The 26,560-nt window shown below is 39.9% G+C and overlaps 2 protein-coding genes across 2 annotated transcripts in view; both read right to left on the minus strand.

The window, feature by feature from the left end:
- phlpp2 (PH domain and leucine rich repeat protein phosphatase 2) overlaps positions 1-2,379 on the minus strand; it is a 40,296-nt gene extending 37,917 nt beyond the window's left edge. The window contains exons 1-2 of the mRNA XM_080884454.1: positions 2,061-2,379; positions 60-343 (exon numbers count right to left, since the gene is read on the minus strand). Coding sequence (XP_080740580.1) covers positions 60-343; positions 2,061-2,273 — 497 coding nt within the window. The 5' untranslated portion in view covers positions 2,274-2,379. The remainder of the gene's footprint in view (positions 1-59; positions 344-2,060) is intronic.
- A 2,240-nt stretch (positions 2,380-4,619) lies between these two features.
- On the minus strand, positions 4,620-26,560 carry ap1g1 (adaptor related protein complex 1 subunit gamma 1). The gene is made up of 23 exons (XM_080885264.1): positions 26,432-26,560; positions 19,289-19,492; positions 19,065-19,189; positions 18,685-18,826; positions 18,404-18,500; positions 17,359-17,435; positions 15,127-15,222; positions 14,292-14,372; positions 14,107-14,205; positions 13,972-14,027; positions 13,765-13,878; positions 13,523-13,663; positions 13,043-13,097; positions 12,812-12,934; positions 12,526-12,615; positions 12,303-12,427; positions 11,870-11,974; positions 11,576-11,717; positions 11,220-11,346; positions 10,709-10,813; positions 10,376-10,536; positions 9,361-9,459; positions 4,620-9,247 (listed from the first exon to the last, which is right to left on the minus strand). The coding sequence occupies exons 2-23, from the start codon at positions 19,487-19,489 to the stop codon at positions 9,146-9,148; spliced, it is 2,463 nt and encodes an 820-aa protein (XP_080741390.1). The 5' UTR covers positions 19,490-19,492; positions 26,432-26,560; the 3' UTR covers positions 4,620-9,145.

Genomic DNA, 26,560 nt, shown 5'->3' on the forward strand with positions numbered 1-26,560 from the left:
TTACTCTGCAGTTGCTGAATGCAACTTTGTCACCATGATTCGACATGATTTAAATTTACCTCACTAGGTCTCCGTGCAGTTGAACGTAAAGTGCGTGTCCTTTCTTCTGAGCGCACAGCTCCTCCACTGTGGTACTGGTGGAGCAGAGCACCAACTGCAGGTCTGTCTGAGGGGTGGAGGAGGCCTGTGTGCCAGAGGCAGGTGGCTGAGGGTCTACTGTTCCCCCATACAGACACACACAGCCCCGCTGGGTGTCCCCTTTCAGCCAGTCCCGCTCTCGTGATCCAAACCTGGTTTTTCTCGTCACGCAGCTTCGACTCCCGTTCCGCTTCATGTTGCGCTGCTAACACAGAAAAACACAGAATATTAGTCTTTCTCACACACAGATTGTAATCAAAAACATAGCATGAAAGCCAAAGGGCATCTGAGGAAACAGAGAGTGGTTCAAGATGAACTACACACTCTCCCAGACGTGCTGGGGGTTTAATCCAGCCACAAATCAATTTGCACTGGTAGTTACCAATTGGATAATCTTCATAGAAATGTTCGCTCTTCCCTAAACTAAAGTCAACCATTAAAGTTTATTCGTTCGCATTGAGGGTGGACGGTGTGACTGCTGAAGAGAAACCACAGCACCATTATTTTCACTAATCGCCCGTGATGACATTAGCCGGATGTGGAGTAGCCTAATGTTACTCTTAAACAGACATCAATGAAGAATAATCCTCTCCTGAACGATAAAATATCAGTAACAGCAGTTCTTGGTGAGGCTGGAGTTTATCACGTGGGATGCATTTAGATCTAATCAGTACAAAGAAACATATCAAAGGTCTGGAGAGCATCCGTTCTGGTGACAAACAGGTATCATTGCTGTTGTTTTTAAATGATGTCATCTTCAGCCTGCACTGGCTTCCATGTTCGATAAGCCTGAGAGTAAAAAGTGTGATAACTGATCGTTTTTGGTAGGGTTTTTGAACAGCATTGGCCACAGTTTCTCAGTATTTGGTACTGTTACTCAATAACTGATTTAATGACTGATTTCCTGTTAAAATAACGGTAATTTTATCTTGATTAATCTGATGAATTACTTGGCAAATCCTCTCATTTAATGCCCAACAGACGGCTTAATTTGTTTCTTTTCTTAGACTCTTTCTTTACGGTAACAAAGTCGCATCCTATATAAGCCTCTATTCTCAAGGTCAAGAATAAACATCCACACAATGGATCATACCTGGAGCAGCATTGCTCCAGAGGTTAGAGAGCTAAGGCTGTGATCAGGCGAACGGTTGATTTAAACGAAGAGGTCACAGAGAAAGTAAAGTGCAGATGTCTTCTTTGTCCGCAGCTGTGAAGGTGTGTCTGATGAAGCTGTGGAATCACCCCACTGGACTACAGATGTCCTGGGCACCTCCCCAGTATGGATGTGTGTCACTGTGGGAATGTGACTGAACAAGCTGTCCGGACTCAGAAGGAAGTACCTCTACTTTAATCTATATCTGAGACCTATAACTGTGAAAAGAATTCACTTACTCACCTTTCTGTATTGATGCTGACAGGCAGGTAGAAACTAATGCTCTGGGTGCAAACATCAAGGTGTTTAATACTTATTACCTATTTCATTGCAAATCCTCAAATACCTCTTTTAAATATAATAAACGTTTAATACTCACAGTCTAAATGAAATACCAGAGCTGAGGTTCTCTGTATGTACGCGCGTGTCTCTTGCTTTGGGGACTTGCGTGTCATTACTCATCATGTCTTCCCCTAAAAATTTCTAAGAAAACTGTTCAGCAGCGGGCCTGGGTATATGCGAGCTATGAGTGCCTGTAGTGTGTGGTCTGCCGCTGTTACCGGCTCCGGTGCATTCCTGACTGCCTCGGATCAATTATCAATTAGACGCGATATCACAGCATTTACATAACACTGCTGGGAAGGATGCGCGCGTATCTGTGGATGCACTTTGCCCTGTTCCGAGCACCTACTGCGATGTAACCACCTTGACATGACAGTTGTCGATCACTTTAAATCCCCCCCGGCTGCTCCCTCTGGTTATGACCTGCCTTTAGCACTCGGATCCCCGTCGCAGCGTGAGCTCCGGGACCACTGCGGCTGCCGCGACCCGCAGTCTGGTTCAGCCCCGCCTGGTGGACCACCGTGTCCGGCTGCCTGTCTATGCAAGCCCCGTTATCTCCGACATCACCTCCTCTCTTGATGCCCGTTCGGACGTTGGTCGCAGCGACCTCCGCGTTATTGTCCTCGTCCTCCATCGCCATGTGTGATCCCTTTTAACGGCGACAAAAAGCAAGCGATGTCCCGGCGCGCGACTTGTAAATTCCCACGGAGAGGTGAAAATTCATCCTGTGTCGGTGCAGCGACGCCATATCCCGACTCATCTGACTGCTGTCAGATAGGCCCCGGAGAGCTGATCAATAAACATGAAATGGGCGGGCTCAGGGTATTTATTATTCAGCAGCCAATAGGCCTTTCTGAAGGGGATGCTTCATAATAATGATGAGGCAAGTTTTCCCACTTGATGCAGTCATAAAAACACGAGAGGTGTTTGCAGGGCGTGTCATTAAGCGTTAACCCTCTGCTGCACCTATTCAATGAGAGGGGAGAAAGAAAGGCTCTTATTAGTCTGTGGATAAAACTTTTTTTTTCATTATCGTTAAGTAAATAGGGAGAAAATGTTTAAAAATGCATTTATCTGTTGGGTGTGTCAGACATGGGTTCATGTTTTTGTAGTGTCTCGTGATGGGTTTACAGTCTGTGTTTAAAAGCAGTTGTTCTGAGCTGTGTCACAAACATTACGGTTTTTGCGCGTGACTTTGGGTGTGACCGGCCTGTCGCTCTGTGACTGCTGGGATATCCTGCATCTCCCCCGCGACCCTGAATTGGGTAAGTGGAAAAGGTTGATTTGATGGATGGGTGGGTTTAGATTGAACCTTATCACACATAGCTATTGAGGTTTCCTGAATATCCACAGCACATCGTTAACGTTTGCTGGCATTCATTTTTGCACAGCGTTAAGCTCCAGTCACAGCATTTTAATCTTATTGAGGTCTGAACTTTACTGGATCATTGCAACACCTTGATTCTTTTCTTTTTCAGCCCTTCTGCTGTACATTCACTGCTGTGCTGCCATGTTGCATGACCCAGTTTTAGCAAAGCTTTGGCCGCCAGACGGATAGCCTTGTAGTTGACTCTAGAATACTGTGGCATTGAGAGGAATTGACTAAATCTCTGTCAGCAGGTTACCCGGGTCCTGCAACTACAGAACATGCCCGGATCATCATCCCTCCACCGCCGTGCTTGATATTTGATGAGAGGTGTTTGTGCTGATATGTTGCATCTGTTTTTCACCAAACACTGCACTGTGCATTATAACCACACACTTTTGTTCAGATGCAACTTTGCAAATCTAAAGTGTGGCGTCATGCCCTCCTTAAAGAGAAGAGGCTTTCTCTTCTGTGATGAACTACTGTCCTGGACTTCATCATTTATCATGCTGACTGAGGCAGGTAGAGTCTGAGATGCTGGTCTTGGGTTTTTTTTGTTTGTTTTTGTTTTACAATTTCCCTGAGCATCACAGAGTCTGACTTTCGAGTGAATTTGAAGTGATACACATTCCTGGCAAGACTGTAGCATCGTCACACACCTGAATGTTCCAGATCACACTGATCAAATGCTAGCAGCACCTGCCTGCTACTTACACTCTTAATTCCTATGGAGGGAGTAACTGTGCATTTAGATTTTCATTAGGCAGCCTGGAGTCCTGTGAAAACCCTTTCACGTGACTAAATCGTGAGTGAAAAGTACCCAGTCAACAAGGAGAAAATTTCTGAAAACCGGAAACAAAACAAGGCTTCTCTTCAGACACATTTTTATTATTTTTTTTTTACAGTTAAAGTCATTTCTAAAGCAAATAACCTGATCTTCTTGTCTTACTATATGAACCTAAGAAATGATGATAGATAAATGACTCCCATACCTTTTTAGATTGCTCTTTGACACCTTTATGATCATTTCACTTGATTGCAATCATTTAGAAACTGTGCAGTAGACGCTTCATTTTGGCCAGAGGGTTTGAGTAAGCAATTTACTCAAGGGGCCACAAATCCAAGTGTTATATGCTGACTAATCTAGAACTTCAATTCTGAATGCCTTACAATTTACTTTTCATTTTGTAGAACTCCCTCACAATAAGGCACAAATGCCAGGATCCTGAAACATTAGAAACATACCTTTTGGCGCTTTCTTAAATCTCCCCTCTATATCATAAAGGTCAGTTTAATTTTATCCCAGGTCCAGTCATGGTTATTAAATGCCGATTAAAAACAGATACATAGCACTCACAGATCCACTCATACTTTGAGTCGATATTAACAGCACAAAACATTTTTAAAATCTAGGTGATTATAATAGCAATAAACTCATTTCTATTTATATCTCATTCTTATCCCAGTTTTCAACATTTGATAAACAGGACATAAAACAATTAGAAATGATCCATCCTTGGTATAAATATTAAATGAATAATTTAAGCCCAGCATTTCTTTTCAGTAGACTCTTACACACAAGACCCCAAAGCACAAAAGAAAACTACCGTAGCTCGTGTAGATTTTTGACTTTTTATTCGCTTGATCATTTTCTCCAACCCAAAGACAATACACAGCATAAATTGAAAATATCCCATTTAATAGTTTACAACTCTTCATCTTTAGTCATCCTTTTATATTTTCAGTCTGACATTCACACTCACCTTGAAGCCACAGAACTGTGATAACAGTTCATACGAGTCAAAAGTGAACCTCATGCCTTCACCCTCCCCCAACTAATCAGATACAGTTTTGTTTTCAGTCAGGGCAGGTCAGGAGTTCGGGTGTGTGCGTGTACAGATTTGGTTTTCAAAATACAGCAGATGCATTTTTTTTTTTTTTTTTTTAATTCAACAGGGGAAGTTCATGAACGTGGTGGCAATTCAGACGCTTTCCCAAGCCCTTTGCACACTGAATTCACCCCAACAACAACAAAAAAAAAAAAAAATCCAAAAAACAAAACGAACAAAAAAAGCAATAATCAATAAACCAAATAACAGATGCTTTAAAAACATCGAGAGCAATGTGAGCACTATTTCAACAACTCCTTATTGTACATGTTAGTACTGACCCATGAAGGTGGTGTGACAGATTTGTATAATTGGAACTTTTCTAGCACTTCAAAAAGAGTCTTAGATCGAGAGTAGAAATGGTGTTATTTACACTGGTTTTCACATGCAGCTCAGAAGCTGAAAGCAATTGCAGCCACAAATCATGTCCTATGTAGACAGAAGACATGTCGCACACCATCACATCCTCTCGGGCATGACTCTTTCTCTCTCTCTCTCTCTCTCACACACACACACACACACACACACACACACACACACACACACCTCTGATGAGTACTTGATTCCATTTCTTCTCTTCCTTTTACAGTTACAGTGTCCAAAGCACTTATGTTGGGTTCATTTCCATTTGTAGGTTTTAAACAGCATGAATGACTGAATCATCAAAATAAACCATCTAATGTGACGGACAAGGGTACATACTGGTTGAGTAAGACAATACAAACAACACAAAAACATTCAGGAACAGTAGGAGTATCAAACTTCCTTTCCCATCCCTTCAGCCTTCCATTTTGCACAGCTCCCCCTTGTGGTTATTAGCCAGCTACACAGGCTTTTTCCCCTCTGCCCCAGTTTTGTTTTAGTTCTTCAACAGCAGAAATGGATTAAAAACAAAATTATAAAGACTCAGACAAAAAGAATCCACCCACTGCTGTTCATCATGTCCTGCCTTGATTTACAGCCACTTAAAGTCTGGTTTAGAATAGCAAGGACCCAGATCGTTTTCTCTTTAACTGGTATATTGGAGATCACAAAGCGTTTACTGAAAGTTGTGCCATGCTATAATGGACTAAAAAAAGGACCCAAAAGAAAGCACTGTGTTGTTCTGAATACAGCGAGCGCACAAAATATCCATCGTGGTGAGCTGAAAAACCCCTTTGTGTGGCACTGATAAGGGCCTTGACTGTTTGGGAAGATGCAAAAACAAAAAGACAACCAGGCAGCTAAGAGAGATCACACACCAGAATAATGAAGAAAGAGGGGGGGGCTTCATTTCACAAAACAATTTGCAGATTGAAAAGCGTTTAATAGAGGTGAATTGTCAAAGAGTGCACATAAGGCCAGAAGGAAGAGCAGCTTCTTGGTAAATAAGCCGCTGCTCTTCCACAGGAAGCCACGGGTACATGAGGTGTTTGAGGGGCAGAGAAGCAGATGGAGCAGGGTGCCATTTCTGCTGCTGCCTCTGTGCAGCACTGTGCTTAGGTTTCTCAGTAGTACATCACCCATACAACATCTGTTAGGACAGATTTAACCCTTTTTTCCCCCCAACATCCAAAAAAAAAAAAAAAAAAAAAGGAACCCCATCATGTGGCCCAATGACTCAAAGTATCATCGTAAAAGAAAAGACGACATCATGAATGAAGCATGACAAATAGTAAATCATCAGCATGTCAATTGCATCCTTCTTAAGATTCTTTTTGTACATATATGCATACAATTATACTTTCTAGCTAATCTTTTTAAGTCTTCATGTGGGTTTTATTTAATCTGATCAGCGTTCGTTTTACAACTATATACAATGTACAGGCAGCAGATCAAATACCTTTTACAATGAATGAGTGATGATACAGGGAAGTCTTAATAGACTAATGTTGACTAGATCTATTTAGACAATATACATTGTGAATAATTGGAATTTTCTTTTAGAAAATGGCATCTAAAAAAAAGGATGAAAGATAGTACAAGAGACAAAAATTGTAAAAGCCCTCAATATGTACAGAAAAAAAGCCAATATAGCATTTGTCAACAACAGAAAAGAAGAAAAAAAGTTAAACTGAAATTATTTTCTCCATATACACATATCATAGCTCAAAAATATTTCCAAAGCTAATAGTCTCTCTGATTTGGTCACAGAAGTTAGAAGACAGTGAAGCATAGTGAAAATAATTACACAGCCTGATGAAGATATCAGCACAGCATCGTCACAGGGCTGCTAAGGTTAAGTAATGAGATGCACAAACTACTGTTAGTTTCTCTCATGCAGATGCTCCCCCTGGATTCTAACTCGTGACTAAGCAAGATGTCAATATACTGCCACTGAAGGTTAACAGAAAGAAAGAGCATTGTGAGGTATTAAGGTTACCGTCCCCAACAGCATGGTCAGAATTCTGATTTGGAGAGGACGAGAGCAAAGAAATCATACTCCAATCATCAAACAAACAGTCACCAAAGAAGAACCTGTCCCAGTATGTGATTCAAAGTCACATTTTAATTTTTGTTGACTTAAAAGGGGGCGTTGTAGTGATATTTGTACATTAATAGTTTGCAAAAAACACCTGAAACCTCGATGCCAGCTTAAGAAAAGTTTACATCTATTAGCTGCCATTATCTTTGTTTTTGTTTGTTTAGTCATCATCATCCATCAGGTATTTTAATGGGGGGGGGGGGGGGGGGGGGGGGGGAGAAATCTGCCACACTGTAAAGAAACAACCAAGAAGATTAAAATACATATGTGTCAAAACTAGAAAAACATTACTGCTGACATCCTCGTGAGCTCATGAGACTGATTTGGGGGTGACTGATTTTTAACTCGTCATTAGACTAAGCAGTGAAAAGGCTAAATCAAATCAAGTGACATACCCATTCTAATCCACCGGGACCATTTACCCCCTCAGATTGAAAACAGGACCATCACACAAGCAGACTTACAAACAAAGCTCATACAGAACTCAATAAATTCAGGGGCTTTTATCTAGCTAAGTCAGAAAGGCACATCACTTTGATATCAGGCATAAATTAAGTCAAATTACTGCAGAGATAAACAGACTTTCACACAAATAGTGCCAGTAAGATGAGCATCCCCATCAAAGAAGACATGAAAAAAAAGAATTAAGGGGAAATAAAAGCATTCAGTGCATGTAACTACATTCATAACAAGCTTAATTTACATGTATGTGCATGGTGACCACGTTCAACCAGGATAAATAAATCTGAAATGTAACTCATCTAGACTCGGGACACAGATGCAGGAAGAGTTTAAAAACACAAACTTATTATCAGATCAATTTTTAGGCCTGGATTATATCCACTCTAACGAATGAACACCCTCAGACGAAGCAAAGCAATGAACAGTTGAATGTTTTACGTTGATCTAAAAGCTGCTGCTTTACTACAGATGAGATAAGAGCTGAGTAGGTTCTATGAAATTAGCCACAGGTGATCAAAGTGAGCATCTTGGATCTGTTTGTTCTTAATGTGACAAACTAACGCAGACGATTCCCTATAGAAACATAGGATAAAGAGGCCTACAGTCAGAGTCGGAAAAGACGAAGTCCAGGTGTGATTGTGATCCTAACGATGCTCAAACATGCTTTAAGCAAATTAATGTAATTCAAAATGAATACAACTCTGACAAGTTATATCACTCATGATGTGGCGGATCAAAAACGAGGTTACCCAACAAGTGTGTGACTGCACTGAATAGACCTTTCAAAGCTTTTTTTTTCCTGCTGCCTTTGTAGGATTGAAGGTTCATAGGTAAAACACCCAAATGCAAAGCCAATCATAAGTATCAAGGGAGCAGGGTTTCCACCTGCAAGTCCAAATAAAACTATGGTTACTGCAGTGCTTATTAGTGGGCAACACTTTTCTTCTACAGTGACTAGAGAAGTAAAGTGTACCACAGTGAATGGTGTGCGTGTGTGCTTTTGTGGGTGATGTCGGTGCCGGGCAAAGGGTGTGTGTGAGAGAAACATACTAATCAAAGAGATCAGGAAACCAATTAAGAAAAACAAATAAGAAAAGTTCATTGATTGATATGTTTACCCAATTATTCGTGTGATGTCAATAGTCAATAGGGTCTTCGTAACATCTGCATTTTTCTCCTGTATTCAATGCTTTGCTGCTCCCCATGCAACTTGAGGGCAGCTGTCTGCACTGATGTCACGGGGGGCCGTTGGAAGAAAGGTGGGAGGTGAAAGGAAAATCGTTTTCATAGTTCCCTTGCTTGGGGCTTTTGAGAGCAACAGGAGCAGCTCATCACTGCCAGGACTGAGGGGGGAAGTTATTAACCTCAGCCAGGTCTTGCACAGCCGAGCCTTTGTGGGTGTACGTCAGCTTGATCCTCATTCGTAGTTGTTGCTGAAATTTGGGAGGGGTGGATGGATTTATAAAAAAGGAAACTCCTCATGAGGACAAAAAGAAAAAACAAAAACAAATATGTATTCATTACAATCTGAGAAAAAGAAACTCACCTTCTGTGGGTTGAGTACTCTGATGACCTGTGTGACAGTTCCCTGGTTAAGTGTTGGGACGACATTACTGCTAGGGGAAAGGAGCTGCAGCTGGAATGTCTGACAAACAGAGAGGGGACGGCGAGTTAGATGAAAATTTAATGATACCACAGAAGAATTGGGGTCATAAGAGCAGCTTAAAATACGGACACTAGACAGCAACTGATCGATGGTCACTCGAAGCCACTCATCACCACTTTATCAAATTTATTCATTAGATAAGATGACTGTAAAATATTCCATGGCACATATGCAAGGTGGGTGGTCAACTTACACCCACTAGGCCCCCCCCTTTGCAGTATGCGGGCAGAAACCCTGGTTTTATTTAAATCAACATAACCGGATATTACTTTAAGACTACAAAAACAAGAGCGCATAGTGAGACTTCACTTAAATTACACTCATAGGAACGTCAACATTAGAATATAAAAACTGTACATTTCCCCATGAAACTAACAGTATTGTTTTAAAAGCCCATTACTATGGAAAAATACTATTTGAAGAGTTGAGAAGTTTGAAGATAAATCAGGTAAACAAGAGACCACAGGGCAGTTACTAAAGATCCAGTAACAGCAACAGTTACCACAACATAAATATTAATTAAAGTACTAACAGCAATGTGTCATGTGATCTGAAAAAAATAAGCATTCCTGCATTAAATAATAATTAAACACAACTAGTTGAGAGTACTGCGGATAACAGAGAAAAACAGCATACCAAAGACACTGCAAGTCTATTAATAATTAATTCCCACTAGCACTGACTGCTCAGTGTTTCCAGCTTACAGATCCAATATTTACAACATTCATGCAGGTTCAGCCTACAGAACAAGCACATTATTGGCACTGTGAGTTACTGAATAAGCCTAATGTCAGTGGAAACCCATTTACATAATGGAGCTAAATGAAAACGAACACTGTCGTGATTAGGAATTAACTACACTTTCGTCACATAATACCCGTGTTGGGCTGCTCACCTTTGGTACTGCAGCCTGAAAAACAAAATCGGTCATGTCTGCTTCTGTCGAGTTGGATGCGTGGATAGTGATAACCGCGATGTTGGGGTTGGGGTTAGCTCTCTCAAATGTAAAGTCTATTTTCAGGCCATTCTTGTTGTACGCCGTCATAGGAGGGATACCTATACAGAGAGCAGATGATTAAAAAATGTAGATGTTAAAGTACTAACGCTTCACAGGTTGGGTAAGTCCAGAAAAAAAAAAAAATGACCAAGTGCTGTATTATGTAAGGATTGTGTCATAAAATTGTGTATATGTGGCAGTGGATGGTCAAGGTGAGAAACATACTCTCACCTGCAGCTGCAATGTCATTAAAAAGGGGCGGTGAGGTGAGGCCATCCAAGAGGAAAGCGGGTTGGGAAGAGGGCACTGAGGTTGCAGGAGCAGGGGCTGGACCGCCTGGGAAGGAGGAAGCAACATACGAGGGTTTAAGAGGACATGGACACAGAATGATGATATGCAGAGATTACTGATGTGTCATTTTCAAGGGGTTTAAGGGGGCATTGCAGCATTACTGAGCATGTGTTGTGTTCAGAATTAACATGATTATTATTATTATCCAGTCACACAATCACAGAAAAATCATAACTTTAGAAACATAGCTGGAATAAAAGTGGCAAGTGAGAATGCTGATATACATGGTCCAACATTTTGGGTATCTGCTTTACTTTTCAAGTACTGCTGTAATCACTGCAAGTGCAATTTCTAGTTCATTAAACAAAAAGTCAAACTCAAGTTTTATAGCAGGCTCTTAAAAAAATAAATAAATAAAGGGTGTAATAAATGTGTAAACAGAGTACTCTACCACTAAGTGAGAGGTCACCCAGTAGATCAAGCAGCTCTCCTCCTGCTGAAGCTGGCTTAGTGGGCACCGTGGTCTGAATTACCGGCACCACATCGTGACCACCCAGCAAGTCTAATAAATCATTAGCCTGTGGAATGGGGACAAGACATTAACATGATAAGTACATGTATACCATTTTTAATGATACTACAAAAATAAAATACTCATCAACAGACTTAAATGAAGCTGGTTCTAAATTCAATAAAAATATGGTTTCTTAAAGAAACTTAAGACAAATAGATCTATCCTGTTAATTGTTCATTTGACTACAGACGTGTGTTTTTCGTGATAATATAAAGGCTGAAAACAGTTCTTACCTGGTTGGTTGGCTGGGTGACGGGTGGTGGATGTTTTGCTTCCACAACAGACGGCTCAGCCTCCCCATTAGTCTGTACAATCTCTGTGGGGCCATTAGAAGCAGTTTTCTCCATAATGGGCATTCGCTCTAAGAGAGCTGGCCTATTGTCAGGGAACAAACAAGGACAAAAGACAGACCAAACTCAACCACTTGAGCTTTTTTTTTTCCCTTTTCTTTCCCCGCCCTTAAATCTACTCAGTGCTACAATGTGCCCGTCACAGATATGAGTAATTCCCTAGTAAAGTAGTTTCACCTCATATGGTCGTATTTCTTGAAAAGCGCATTGTACTCCACAGCTCTCTGCTGAAGCTCCACATCGATGCTACTGCCATATATCGAGACCACCTTCTTGATTCGACTGAAACAAAAAGTGAAGGTAGAGCTGGTTATTACACAAACTTTATTTCTTACTTCATTTTATTATTATTTTCAAAACATGGATTGTTTTTCAAACACACTCGAGCTTAAAAAGTGAGACACAAGTGCTTTATGTATTATGACGCTATGTCTTATTATTTCTTATTACCAATAATAAACACTCATATATTTAGGGCCCACTGAAAACCCCTTCAAACTGTCTCAAAGGAAATGCTGCACTGAATAACACATGTAACCATCTTAAGATCATGTGACAGTAAGTCAAAAGAAAGACTTAGCCACTGTAAGTTTAAAAAGCCATTACTCACTTTACACTAGTGAAGCGAGTAGACAGCTTCATGATAGCTGTAAGGGCGTAACCCCGGGTCACAGGTGTGGACAGGTTGGACACCAGGAGGCCTTCCAGCACGTCCAGAACCTCATCCTCAGTCACCTTTGTTCAAAAAGAAAAGAGGAAAACAGAAAATCTCATGAGCAGGTTATATCATCTTAAATCTTGTTTTTGTATATGCTCTTGAGATGTTTGTGTACCTGGATTGGCTCCTCCTCTTCACACTGCCCAGACACAAGCAGGTCCCCATACTCTCCTATGCACCAGGATGCTACCTGCACTAGAGGTTGCTACACAACACAGAAATAGAAATCACCCTCTCACACTAGTTTGAAATACCAAAGTTTTGTTATGTAATACATTCTATTAATGTATGCTACAAAAAAATTAATAAATAAAAAAATATGGAGACATCACAAATCTAAGCATGACCCAAACAAGAAATGCTGCGAGAACTTGCAGGTTGCTACAAACACGGAGACGAACCTGTGAGATGTCATCCAGCAGAGCTTTGTAAAGTCTCTGTACTGTGTAGGCGTGCATCTCCACGCTGTTTGTGATGAGCTGGATGAGGTTAGGAACGGAGTCGTCTCGCACGTAGCTCCCTGCCTGGAAGGATGAGCAGAAACATCAATGAGAAACGCGAACAAACTACTAGTGAACTAAACAACAATCAAAGGACTTTTTAGGGATTAGAGTTTTGTGTATTTTACTTACGGTTGTCAGGACTCTCATAATGGTGTCTATGTGCCATCTTTTTGAAGGAGCATATCTGTAAGATAAACAATACACCCATTAGGCCCAGCAATGGACTAAAAATGTAAATGTATTAAATTCAGAAGAGCGTCGACTGCTAGGAGATAAATGCTGTCAGAGAATAAAGGTGTCAACAAAGTCTGTCAGACGATGGATCACTCATTGTATCATCATACAGCATTTCTGTGCTGGCCATAAAAAGAAAGATATATACTAGATTTTCTAATTCATATAGATACATTTAACTTGTACCAAGTAGTACCAAACCAGAACCTTTCATGCTTAAAGTACAGAAAACACACACAAAAAAAGAGAAAGTGAAACCCAGAAAACTTTAACAACCTTGAACATGACAAGGTCAGCCAGCATGTGTTTTACACTTCAACAAAGTAGCAGTGGCTAAACTTGTAAAGTGTGGTGAAGTCTGTATCAGTGTCATACTTCTCAGCAGCTAGAAACACTCCTGATGCACAGTCTGCTTTGAATTCAGGGTCACAGGAGTCCAGGAAGTAGAGCAGCTCTTTCATCATGCCTCTAATGTTGTTGCCGTTCACAAGCGCAAAGCTCAGTTCCATTGCACGTCTACACAGTAATGAAAAACAGACGAGGGTCAGAAAAAAAAAAAGGCAAAAAACCCCCAAAACAGCATGACATGTTAAGTTATGTGTAGCACCGTGAATCACCTCTTGATGGACACGTCCAGGTCTTTTAAACAATCCACAATGGTGCTCCGATGTCTCTGCACTGCATTGTGGTCCGTTTGTACGGTCTTTAGTAGAGATGTCAATGCCACATATCTGAAGTTGATTAAAGAAATGTCGACAGGTTTTAATCAAACTTTAGATAAAATCGATGGCTTCAAGGTGAAATACTCCAGGCAATTTATTTACCTTATATTTTTGTCATTGTTAAGAAGGAAGCGACCTAATATGTTAATGGCCAAGACCTGTAAGAAAGAAACAAGCATTCAGATGAGTTAAAATTTTCAAAAAGATTCTCATAACCTTTTCCTAAAATGAACTCACCCTCAGTCCACTTTCAGACTTGATGTCCATTATAGTCAGTACAGTCTCGTACAGGATTGCATTGCCTACATTTTTACTCGTCTCTGTGTTTGTAGCAACCTGCAAGTATACAGACCGTGGATTTGTCAGAACAACACTTAATATGTGAGGACTTAAATCTAAGCAATATTTTTTCCAATTCCAACCTGCGCAAGAATGTCATTCATTGCTTCACTGGAGTCGTCATCACCCTTGCCTAAAATTCGCAGTAGTCTCAATATCCGCACCTAAGAAAAAGAAGAAGCAGCAGTCCTGTCAAATGTGATTTACTTTATTGTTACTCACAAGCCGCTCCTTGCTTGCTGCCATTTTCTCTCAACAGCCAATCATTGGCAGCAACTCAATGCATCTGTGGTCAAGACAACCTGCTGAAATTCATACCAAGTGTGAGAATGAGGAAGAAATAACTATAAACCTGCTTGCTGGTGCCAGCCAGGCAGAGTATTTTAGCAACTGCTCTACTCAGATTTCCCCACACAAACTTCCCAAGGATTTACAGAGAAAGATTTTTTTAAAACTGAAAATCCAGTGAGCTACAATTCTCTAGGTAAAAACGTCTTGCTGATACCAGAGTTCAGAGGAGAATGGCCAGACATGTCAGGCAACAGTAATTCAAATAACCACTTGTTTCAGATACCAAGTACACCAATGACCTCTGAATATGTCAAACCTTGAAGCAGATGGGCTACAGAAGCAAGACAAAGACAAACAAAAAAACAAAAACAAAAACAAACAAAAAAAAAACACCAGGGGAGGGAATCCTAACAGGATTCCCTCATTTTTGCTGGCCACGCCCGTCCCTTTATGACCACACTCACGTTGTTGAATATGTCCAATGAAGAATTAAGACAGTTCTGAAGTCAAAAGAGCTCCAACCTGATACTAGCCAGGTGTACCTAATAAAGAGTGCAGTGAGTCTAAATTCTAATGATGGTTAACTGTTGTACCGGGTAATTGTATAATGAAAAAAGTGAGATTTACCTGCAGGAAAGGGTCACTTATGCCTGACACATCATGCTCAGGAGAGTATCCAGACATTATTAGGTTCTTCAGGATTCTCACCAACTGTGGAACAAGCTACAAAAAACGAGAAGAGGTGTCACAATATTTTGTTAAACTCTCTGAAATATGATTCTTTCAATCATTAATGTGTGTAACACTACTATTAATGTTTGAAGTTAACGATTTCTCAGTTAAAGCAGCAAGTTCTTATGCAATGCAAAAGGGGTTGGGATTCTTGTTTATTGATGCAGAGCAATATGGTTAAAACGTGTGTGACTAATTGAGATTGTGAAATCAAAAACTTGACTGTACAAATGTATTGGGTTAGAACATCTGGCTTCGAGAGAAAAAGAAACTCTGCATACACACTGCTATGATTTTGAGCATGGCTAAGCAAAGAGTAGTAGCACTAGTTTAAATTAATTCTAACATAAAGTGCATTAAAGCAGGAAACTTCCCATCACATTAATATCATCTATCCTACATAGTTTCAGTTTTTCAGGGCTTTAAAAACAAACAAAAAACAACTGGCCATCAAAGCATGACAGTTTGGGAAATAGTTTGGCATCTTACACAGCACTAAATCAGAAAACTGGGTACCATTTTCAACCATGCCTATTAGTGTAATAGGGATGGGATACATTTACTTTTGTGTTTCACTGGAGGGAAGCCAGAACTTAAATTGATGTGCAGGAAGAACTAAAATTTGTGCAAGAGGCAAAAAACTGCTTCACAGGGAAACTCGAAATTAGCACTACACGGGCAGCTTACAACACCAACTGTACAGTGATAGCCAAAACCAACAGAGGCGGTTAAGCCAACTTCAAGTCGGCAGACAGCAAAGTTAACTAGCAGTAGCTGGCTCTCCTGACTTGGTGTTCTTAGTAAGGTGAAGAGCATAAGAACTGAGGGCTGACTGTGATGACAGTTTGGTATCACTGATCTGCCGTGAATAAAGGTATCTTCAGCCAGGACATGTGGCGGTGTGATATCCCATACTTTGTGTGTTTTACCTCATTCGTATCCTTTAAGGAACAGAAGTTATATAGACAAAAATTTGTTTAGCAGTACAGTGCATGCAAGCCCAGTTGTTGTATATTCTTAAAAATTAAGGTGAGAAGCTTGCAGCATGTAAATAACAGTTAACAGTTCTGAGATGACAGAAGAACTTTTTGCTTTCCAATTTTATTTTCATGCTGCTTTGCTACATCAAGCTTTCCAGGCCATTTCACTTGACAAGATCTTTTTTTGCAGAAGGTACGACAAGAAAAAAGCAAATCCAAATCAGAGTAGGATATTAAAAGGAAATTTTAAATAGAAGACTGAGTTTGTCCTTAACATGACATCCCAGTGCAACTTTTGCCAAACTCTTTCTCAAAAGTCAAAAATAGCTAAGAAAGTTACTGATGTCACAAAATAAGCTTCCAAGCCTTTTCACAGTGATATTTAGTGAAAACATTGTTCACTGGTGACAACACCCGTGGCAATTACGTGGAAACACACCAACCTGACTGCCTCTAAATAGACACTGATCAAATGAGTGGCTTATTTGGCAAAAAAATTCAAAAACATTCAAAACAATAGTGAGAAATGTATCTGACAAATGGACCAAGAACTCTTTATAAGATTCAAAAACACCGACAGTAATGATCACCGTACAAGTTAAAGAAATTAAAAGATTTCTAAATTAAAACACAACATGACATTACTGAACACAAATCTGATTACATTTGAGGTGACTGTGAGGAGTGATTACTATTTACAGCATGCACCAGCTATGAGATCAGAATGTACTCTTACCTTCTCATTCTAACACAATGCAGGAATTGTAACAAAGACAAATGACAGAAAAAATATGAGGTAGATGTTAGGGAGGGGAAAACTGGAAATCATTCACTTTCAGAGAGCTTAAAAATAATGTTCAGATCATGAGCATGAGGAGTGAGGTCTCTGGCATAGTTTTGTTACACCTAGAGAGGGAAAGGTACAGTTGGTAGCAGTTGAAATACAAGAGGAAAAGACAGTGGTAGGAGATAAAAAGACTAAGACATACTCTGAATGTCGAGGAAACCTCTCAAACAGTTAAAATGCTTATCTAGCTTAGCTACAACAAAAGAAAAAGTGTAGGCAAAGGAAGAATGAAATGTGACGTAGGCCTTAAGACAAGTGCATAAGTAACTTCTTTAAGGTCCTTTAAAAAATAATCTGTACCTTTCTGAAGTGGGCCAGCATGTCAGGACTTCTTTCACACATCTCAGTGAGGAGGACAACTGATGTATGGAGAACACCTGGGGGACCAAACGATGACAGGATGACACCACTTTCAAGGAAAATGCTAGCGTGAGTTGTTTTGCTCTATGAATCACCCATTTGTTACTACAAAAAACAAAACAAATCAGTATTTAAACACTTTGATGGACAGTGAGCAGTCACACAGAGACTCAAGTCAGAAAAATATGCCATATATGGTAACTGTAACAGGTGACAGCACCATGCCTCTGACTTGAATATATCCAACAGGCTAATCATTCCCTTGTGACCTTATATTATTGCTACAAGGCTGAAAACTAATCTTAAGGACATCAGTGGAAAGCAGTGGCAGCTGTGTTTTCAAGCCACACAGTTGTAAATATGTCACATTATAAAAATAAATGTTGAAAGTTAGAAACTTGGTCACATTATCGATTTGACTGGGTGCTGGCAACATTCAGACACATGGTCTGTTAACGATATGCATGATTGTGGTTGCATAGGAAAGTCCACAGTACCAATACCTGACATTGCTTTGTGTATGTAGAAATCTATCTTGCAATACAGAGCAGTAACTTATAAAATAAAAATACAACTGCATAATGAGAAGCAAACATTACTGCACTGCCACAAAATGTTAAGAACAACTTATTTTATCTGTCCTCGGGATTCCCATACACTTGTTTGCCATACACCTACGGGTCATTTTTGACCCGAGGACAACACAAGGGTTAGAAAAACAACAACAACAACAAAAAAAGCCAAAACAACTTTTCCTTTGATATATCCTCTGTATGCTATAACACACAAGCCCCTGGAGTATCTGACAGACTCATTAATTCCACCACCCTCTGCAAAGGACAACAGAGAAAGGGCATCAGCTGCCCAGCTGTTATGAACAGACCAATATGAGTGGCAGGAAAGAGGACACACTCCGTTTTTGTGCAGGACAACCGCATTTCCCCATGAGCCAGCAACTGCATCCCGACAAACCATTTACACTTACCGTGGTTCTTCTCGCTCAGCAGGTTTTTTGTTGCTGGAAGGAACATTTCCATGAGTTCTGGGACCTTCCTGATGACATGTACGGCGCACAATGCCGCCTGTAGACAAATATACAAATATTTAAATAAGATATGCTGAAGCCGTTCACACAATCTCTCCTTTTTTTTTTTTAAGTGTTGGGTGTGGTGTTAAGTGCTCAGCACACATACCTACCTTTCACCCCCAACACATTAATAAAGTAGTAGTAGTAGATAATTAAAACATGACAAGAGTAAAGCTCACCTTTTTCCTTAAGTAGGAGTTGGACGTTTTAAGCAGCTTCTCGACCTCTCCTGCCAGGTCACGACACATTTCTGAAGAACCCATGCAGCCTAAAGTACACAACGCCAGGCCCTGGACATACTGTGTGCTGTGATTCAAATCACTGGTGTGGGAGAAGAGAGTCAAATAAGTCACGGAAACAAAGAGTCACTTTATATGCTATACCAGAGAGGAGCATATGAATACTTCACAATCTTATGAAGACTATGAAGAAGTCGATGAAGAAGGTTTTCAACTGTGTTCAGGGGACCATAAACTCATATTTTAAGTACTGGACTAAAAAATTTTTTTTTTTTTAAATTTAAGTGTGCGTGTCTTAACCCAGTGTAGCCTCCACTTACTTCTTAATGCAATTTGTCATTAGGAGATGGACATCCTGCCTCTCGTCCAAAAGCAGCATAGCTCCCAAATAACCTATTCGTTTGTCAGTGAACTTCTGGGATGCAATCAGCTTCAGACACTCCAACTAAAAGGAAAAAAACCGCATCATCAAACTATTCAGAGGTGCAAACTTAAAACTCCTTTGTATACATACTGCCCCCCCCCCCAACATAACCAAACATACCTGTCCAAAGTGCGCTGGGTAGCCCAACATGTGCATATAAAGCAACTTTGCGACATTTCTGCAACGGTACGTATTGTCTTCCTCTCTAAAGGACGAGCGGATAGCAGCACACTCTTTCTGGATCATCTCACGCTCCTCTGCCTGGGTCCGTGCTGTCCGGATAGTCCGGATCAGCTCCCGCAGTCTGATCGGAGCTGGCATTCTCTGGAAAACACAAAGAAAGGAAACCAGTTGGCATCAGGACAGACTTCACTAATGGAGAAAAGCTACAATTCTGAAATTTAAGACAAATATAGAACTCTCCAGTCTGCAGCATGGTATGTCACTTTTTTTACCTAAAATATGACAACGTATACTAGAAACCAAGAAAGGGTTTTAGCTGCTGTGCATGTAGGCAGAAATGTAGGTTTTACAGGTACCAATCAACAGTCTAGACTTCACTTCCTAAAATGTTCGCTGAAACTACAATCATAAATTTTACTTGGGTAGCAAGAATAACAAAAGGATTTTATGTTTTTAGGAATAAAAAGTATTTGTCAGTTTTCCAGTAAAACAGACTAATTAAAAAAAATCAATGTTGTGTAAGATTTGACTTTAGGTGGAAACTGTCTCTTTTGTTTAGATCTTTTAAAAAAAATAAAAATGCAAAGGCAAAGAAGAAATGGTGAAATTCAATCCTTGCGCACAGAAGCTTCTAAGCAAACACAAGCTACAGAAAGATGTTTAAATATTTATGAAGGCACATGCTTGCTTGAAAATCAACTTTTATGTGTTTGCATCTACCAATTACCCGAAACTACACTTTACCAAAACAGATCCAAGAGCTACAAAGATGAAAACATGAATTGCAAACTGCATGTTAAATGAACTCTTCGATGAGGCAAATCTAGCACTAATATGAATATTACAAGAAAGCTGTGAGCCAATGCAACAAACCTCGGGGAAGCTTTTGCCATCCTCTAGAGGAAACTCACCCGGATATTATCCATACTTTATCAAGTCTACTTTCATTTTATACAAACACAGAACACCGTTTCGTTGGCAGGGTCTGAGATTTTTTTAACATGTTAGGAGAGAGCTATTCCGGTCTGTACCAGTGAGTAAATTATCTTAAATGACCGGGGTTTAATGATTACTACAGCACAGAGACTGAGAGCAAAGTCAGTTAAATTTATTTAATATGCAGCCCAGCAAATGTCAGGTTGTTGGAGCAGACGGGAGGCTTGCAAAATATGCTCAGCCAAATTGAATTTAACACAATAACATTTTAGAGAATATTTAAGTTAAAAACCAAGTTTTTAACTAGGTTTATTCAGGTAATTTAACTAATGACCACACATTTCTAACATCCACCTTAATTTTAACTGTCAAATAAACTGGAAAGTTATTAATTGTGGTGTTTTACTGAGCAATAGGTACATTTTGTCTCCCATCTAATGGAAAGCTTTTATGTAGTAGGATGCAGGACATAATTAAGCTGCTACTGCAACAGAAATTATGGTAATTACTTGATGAGCAAAGCCATAACTCTATCCAACTCCAGCTATGCAGTGCTGAAGTGGGAACATAATGCACTCTGACATATGAACCAGAGCAAAGAGCTGATGGCCTAGCAGATCCACAACATTTTTCAGGAACAATCTCACGTATTGGTTGTGTTGCACACAAACAGTGACTTCGCCACAGTTCCATACAATTTATACCAGCACTGAGGGCATGAGTAATGCAATATTCCACATACAATACGTGTTGCCAGAGGCATGCACTGAGGCACCACTCCTGTTTTTCAGACATAACCTTCACATCAGCACTGGTTCAGGAGAAGTTGTCAAAATCTGGAAAAAAGAAATCTGAGTTTTTCCTTCTTTTGCTCCAAAGTTTTTTTCAAGACAAACTCATTTTCCTCACGGTCTCTTTGAAAGCCTCATTCAAACTGATACAACATTTCCCTCAGTATAATCTGTAAACAAACTTCTGTACAGATACAATATTATACTAAAAAAACAAACAAACAAACAAACAAAAAACCCACATGATCGTAAATTCGTGTTTTCAACCCTGAAGCTACAGAAACAGAGGTGCATGACCGGCCAAAACACAAAAGGACGGTTCGCGCCAGCAGATGACGTCACTTTTGGTGTGCACCGCTGTTGCAGAAGGTGAGAACAGCAAGTTTAATGAGCCTGTCAGTCCTCTAAATGTGCGACTGCATCGATTAGTGCTTTATAAAATAATGTCTACGACCTTAACCGAGTAGCATACAGTAAAAAGATGGTTAGAAGTCACAGGCTTTCCTTGGTTTTATTGTCTAGATCAGCGATTCCCAAAGTGTGGACCAGGGACCGCTGCTAGGCTGTGAAGGCACTGCAGGTGGACTGCAGTATAAGTAAGTGAATTAATTTAAGTTGCACTTAAGTTTGTGTCCAAGTGGTAGGTTTGTCACACATTGGCCTGCATATGACTGGTTAGCATTACCAATTTACAGCCAACACCCTTTCGCTTGTTTTTGAAGATTTGAGATCGGCTGGTTTTTAAGTGGGCCACAGCACTCTTGACTTTGGAAATAGCCGATCTTGATAAGCACAAGGATTTTAATAACATTCACAAAACAAAAATGATTATATTTTTGTTTCATAAACAATCTCATACTAGCAGGAAAAAAAGAAGTTTTATAAAACAGTGACACACAGTAATTTAACATATTTTTTTATTCATTTTGTAGTCAAGAGAGAATTTATCCCTCAGAGGCAATTACTGCTGTCACGATAAATATTTGCTTTTGAGTTTTTGACTTTTGTCCTCCTCAAACATCTTAATGAACCATAAGTGACACTGTATGAAACAAGAAAAACAGATCAACCGTGTGGCTCTATTAAATCATTACACGAACACATAATGAAATCAAGCCTCTGATTTATCCACAACAGCTCTGTCATGTCTTATGGAAATCATATGTTGTCAGTGTAACAAGAAATGTACAATCTCTGACTGTTTAGAACAGGCTTTTATGTAACCAAATACAAACTTTACATCTGTCTACAATATACCTGATTACATTGGCCAGTATTCAGCAGAAGCTAGATTTTTTTCATCTGAATGAATAAAGAGGGGCGGAAAAAACTCCTTAACATTTCGTTATTAACGCTAACACTTGTGGGATCAAAGGAAATCCTCTGAAATTATGCCAGTCTGAAGGAAATAAGGACACACACACACACACACACACACACACACACACACACACACACACACGAGGAATGAGAACATCCTTTGCTGAGTAAGGTGGTGGCTTGTGGACAATCTAAGAATTCACTTTGATCAAAGAAGAATAGGAAGGGTGGTCAGGCAAGGCCACACTTTAATAAAGCCAGAGACTTACTGTTCATCTTAACACCGTTTAAATTACCTGCACTGAATGGACCCAGTGTTGGGCTCCATTAATCATGGCTCCCCGACTCTTGCTGTGCTCATAATCAAATGTGTACACATTAAAGAACGTAAATCCAGCCACTGCTGAGAGCTGATTAAATTACAGTTTCACATTCTTGCAGTTGCAAAACAGCAGCACATTCTTCTACAAACAAAATATCAATTTTAATTGCAAATTACTGACATTGCCTTCAGATGAACAGTGTAGTTTGCCTTCTCATCCACAGATGAATGTGAAACTGCGGTGGGGAAGCAAGCTTGTTCAACACTTGTCGAGCGACAGCTTTTAGTTCACTTTATTGTTCCTCACTACAAAGACCAAATTTTGTAAAATTGTTTCTGTTCTTATCAAAGGTTTTTGGCCTTAAATGAGTTTCGGGAGGCTTAATTCACTAAACAACACTTTGTTTTTTCCTTTACCAAATAACCAGAAATAACAAGAAAATGGAGCAACTTCTATTTTGTAAGGCAACAACCCCTCAAAGGCCCATTTCGAGCTAGGATAAACCCTGATAATATTTATATACAAGAAGAACAGCTGTTATACTGCATCCAGATTGCTTTGGACATTTTTACACTCCTCAGACCATATAAAAGCCTAACACTATGAGTTATCGCATGCATCTGCTGACATGTTTTGCATACACTGAAACATTCATAGAAGAGCTAACCCAAATCTGTTTTCAAAGAGCCTGACAACCAGCAACAGGTTAAAAAGCACGTAACACTTCCCATTTACCACAGGGAGCAGTCACCCTGTCGAGACACAAAGAACCACTTTTTTTTTTTTTTTTTGTGGTTTTAGATTATATTCCTAAATGCCACAAGCACTGTATGGGTAGAAATAGAAAGCATGATGTAACATCCATTTATGCTGTCTTTTTTCCCTTTTTTAAAGAACTGCACATTTAAAGTAGACAAAAAGGTCAGACAGCTCCAAAAAGAACCATATACAGAGCTGTGACTGGCAAACTTTGGCAGACTGCATAGGGTTTTTGTTTTTTTTCTTCCTCTCACCATTCAGCTAGACATCAAGACGTTCTAAATTAAATAATACCAACACAGACTATTCTACTGCTTCTTTTATAACCAACTATAGATGCTCGGCTTTACAGAGCTACAAATAACTAAACACTGAAGTTCAAACGTGAGTATCAGCTTTGACATGGATTACATTTACACCTTGGTTCCTATGTGCACATTCAAATGTTGAGTACCGTACTTGTGTATGGGGAAGAAGCACTCGTAATAGTCAAAATATTCTGTCGGGTGTTTTACATGTACTCACTCCAGACCTTTATGGTTTTCCAGATTTTGTTTTCCTCTCTTAGCAAACATGCAGAGATCAGACAGATCAAAAAGCCTGCCGATTTCTACATCTATGTGCAACTCCAAATAGTCATTTTACTGTTGCAGCTACCACGCCTTTCTTCTACCACTTAAAAAATCTTAACCTGCTGAAGACAACACTGAAAATAGAGAAATTGCTTTTTTTTGACTGAGGATCAAAAGAGCCATCAAAGAGCCAATAATGAGATCAACTTTAAGTTCAGAGACTCTGAAGGTACACAGGAGATCTACAAAGGTCTGCGTGTGCCTTCACCATCAGTTGGAGTCAGTTAAGCTAAGCACTTCTTAATTTAGCTTTGTCAGCCTGCAAATTGACAAAGCCTGCTGGAAACTAGCCCTGCTTAGAACGGGTCTTTGGTAAGCTTTTCCTGCTCAAAACTAATCAGAGGCAAAATGTGCAACAACCCCAATGCTAAAATGAGGAGGAAAAAAGACAAAATAACAAATGGCATTTACAGTACCTTATTTATCACTAAGTTTGTGCGGCTATTTACTTAGGGTAAAACCATAAAGACTAATCAGTTTCTGTCCAAACAAGATACAGAGACAGTGCTAACTCACTCAGTACTTAGGTTGGCCAAATGACATTGATGTGGAGTCAAAATGAATCCTAAACTGGAAACCAAACCAAAAGATCTTAAATAGCCCTGAGGCAAAGCCTGGAGCTATCTGATTTCACATTGTGTGGGGCACTGATATGCAGACACAGTGATCATGTTAAGTTGTTTCAGTGCTGTGTGATTAATGCACGCTAACCCTGCTTATAATGCACCTGCTCGAGTGCATTTTATGCATGGCATCACTGCCATTAGAGGTAAAGGTTAAATGTTTTTAATTAAGGTCATAACTGCATGTTTCAAGCACAACATTATGCGCCGTTCTATAATAATGCATCCTGGCTATTCCTTTGCTACAACTAAATATGACTTTTTATCATTAACTCTCACCTAACTACAGCTAATAACAATAATCTACCCCATATAACAGACAATACATGTGAACAGAAAAGGTAATGCAGGACAACATACTGCATATTTAGTTTTATAAAGTGAAGCCAGTAGGAACTGAATATGGCTGGAATCTACAGTACTGCGTGTGACTTGACTGTGAGGAAAGTAAAATTATACATTTAACAGGTTGATTTTCATTAGGCCTTCAAACGTATCAGTACAGTTGGTCCGGAATCCCTCGAAAGCCCACGTCAAGCATACAGATAAAGTAAACTGCGCGTCAAAGGCGTTGCAATACACTTGGCTTGTAGTTTATCAAGACTGGTTTTGTGTGTCGGTGCCACAAACAGTGGACCTGAAGAGCTTACTTCGACCTAAGCTTGTGGAGGCGTAATTTACAGCTCCTGTCAAAACCCGTAGAGAAATCACCCATACTGTACGTCACCTCATTTGCTCACTTCCTACTTGCACCTGACTTCCTTAACACTTACATGTAAAGTGATCCTGGAAAATGAATTAAACTCGGACGTTGATAACGCAGTTATAAAAACAAAAAAGCGCGTGTCTAGGTATTTCCTTCTCATTTAACAGCTTGTCAACACTAATTAACCATCTCACGAAACTGGACAAAAACCCAAGTCCACGTCCTCAGAACACCAAGCTAGCTATCGTTAGCTTCCTTGGTATTTCAATTAAACGCTAACTTATGGATTAAACGCTTACAGTTGGTTACATATTAGGAAAGTCTAACTGTATTAATAACCACGCCGTGAAGTGTCACATGTTTAATATGACTTAGAAAACGCAAATCACACCTCTGAAGAGCCAGCTAACAACTAGCTAATTTAGTAGCATCTTAAAAGGGCAAGATATCATGATGACACTACAGGAGTAGCTTCATCTTAGCTGGCGCTGTATTACATTAAAGTTTACATCATCAGCTGTATACAATCAGAGGCAGGCCATTACACCTGGCTCTGATCGCCGATTGATCAGGACATAATGCAGTTTAGGCCTTCTTGAGGCATTTGGATTATCAAGCTAACGTAGCCACCTGACCATTAGCTTGCTTCTTCATTACCTTAACCGAATACTCTCTGAATTAAATGCAACTTGTGCCCGCTAGTTAGAAAGACAGGAAATAATACATTGTCACTGCGCGTTGCCTTGATGACTTTGATTTAGTGGACACAGCATACTGCTGAGCTACACATCCCTAGTGCAGCAAGACTATAACTATGCTAAACATGCTAGCTAACTTAGCACAGCCCCGGTGCACTAAGGGCTGCGACTTCCTATGCAGCGCCACAGTGACAGTTGTCAACGTAAATACAGTCAAACCGCGGACAACTACTCACAGGCAAAGCCATTTTCCCAAATTTATGCCGACATATTGTTGCTAGGATGTACTTACTAGCCGTAATGATGCCAGAAAATGACTGGAATCGTCTCTATTAGCAATGGAGGGAGGAACACACTAGACATGCAAAATGGTGGCTACTCCAGCCTCAGCACATCTACCGCAGGCGGAGGGTTACACTGA

Source organism: Rhamphochromis sp. 'chilingali' (genome assembly GCF_963969265.1).
Source record: "Rhamphochromis sp. 'chilingali' genome assembly, chromosome: 6".
NCBI classification, from domain to species: Eukaryota; Metazoa; Chordata; class Actinopteri; order Cichliformes; family Cichlidae; genus Rhamphochromis; species Rhamphochromis sp. 'chilingali'.

Coding starts and splice junctions, on each gene's coding strand:
- ap1g1 (XM_080885264.1), bottom strand. CDS start 19,489: ATGCCAGCTCCGATCAGACTGCGGGAGCTGATCCGGACTATCCGGACA. Junction 18,827..19,064: donor ATGACAAATTGCATTAAGAA/GTAAGTGGAGGC, acceptor CTCCCACACCAG/TGATTTGAATCACAGCACAC. Junction 11,718..11,869: donor AAGAAATACGACCATATGAG/GTGAAACTACTT, acceptor CCCTGACAATAG/GCCAGCTCTCTTAGAGCGAA.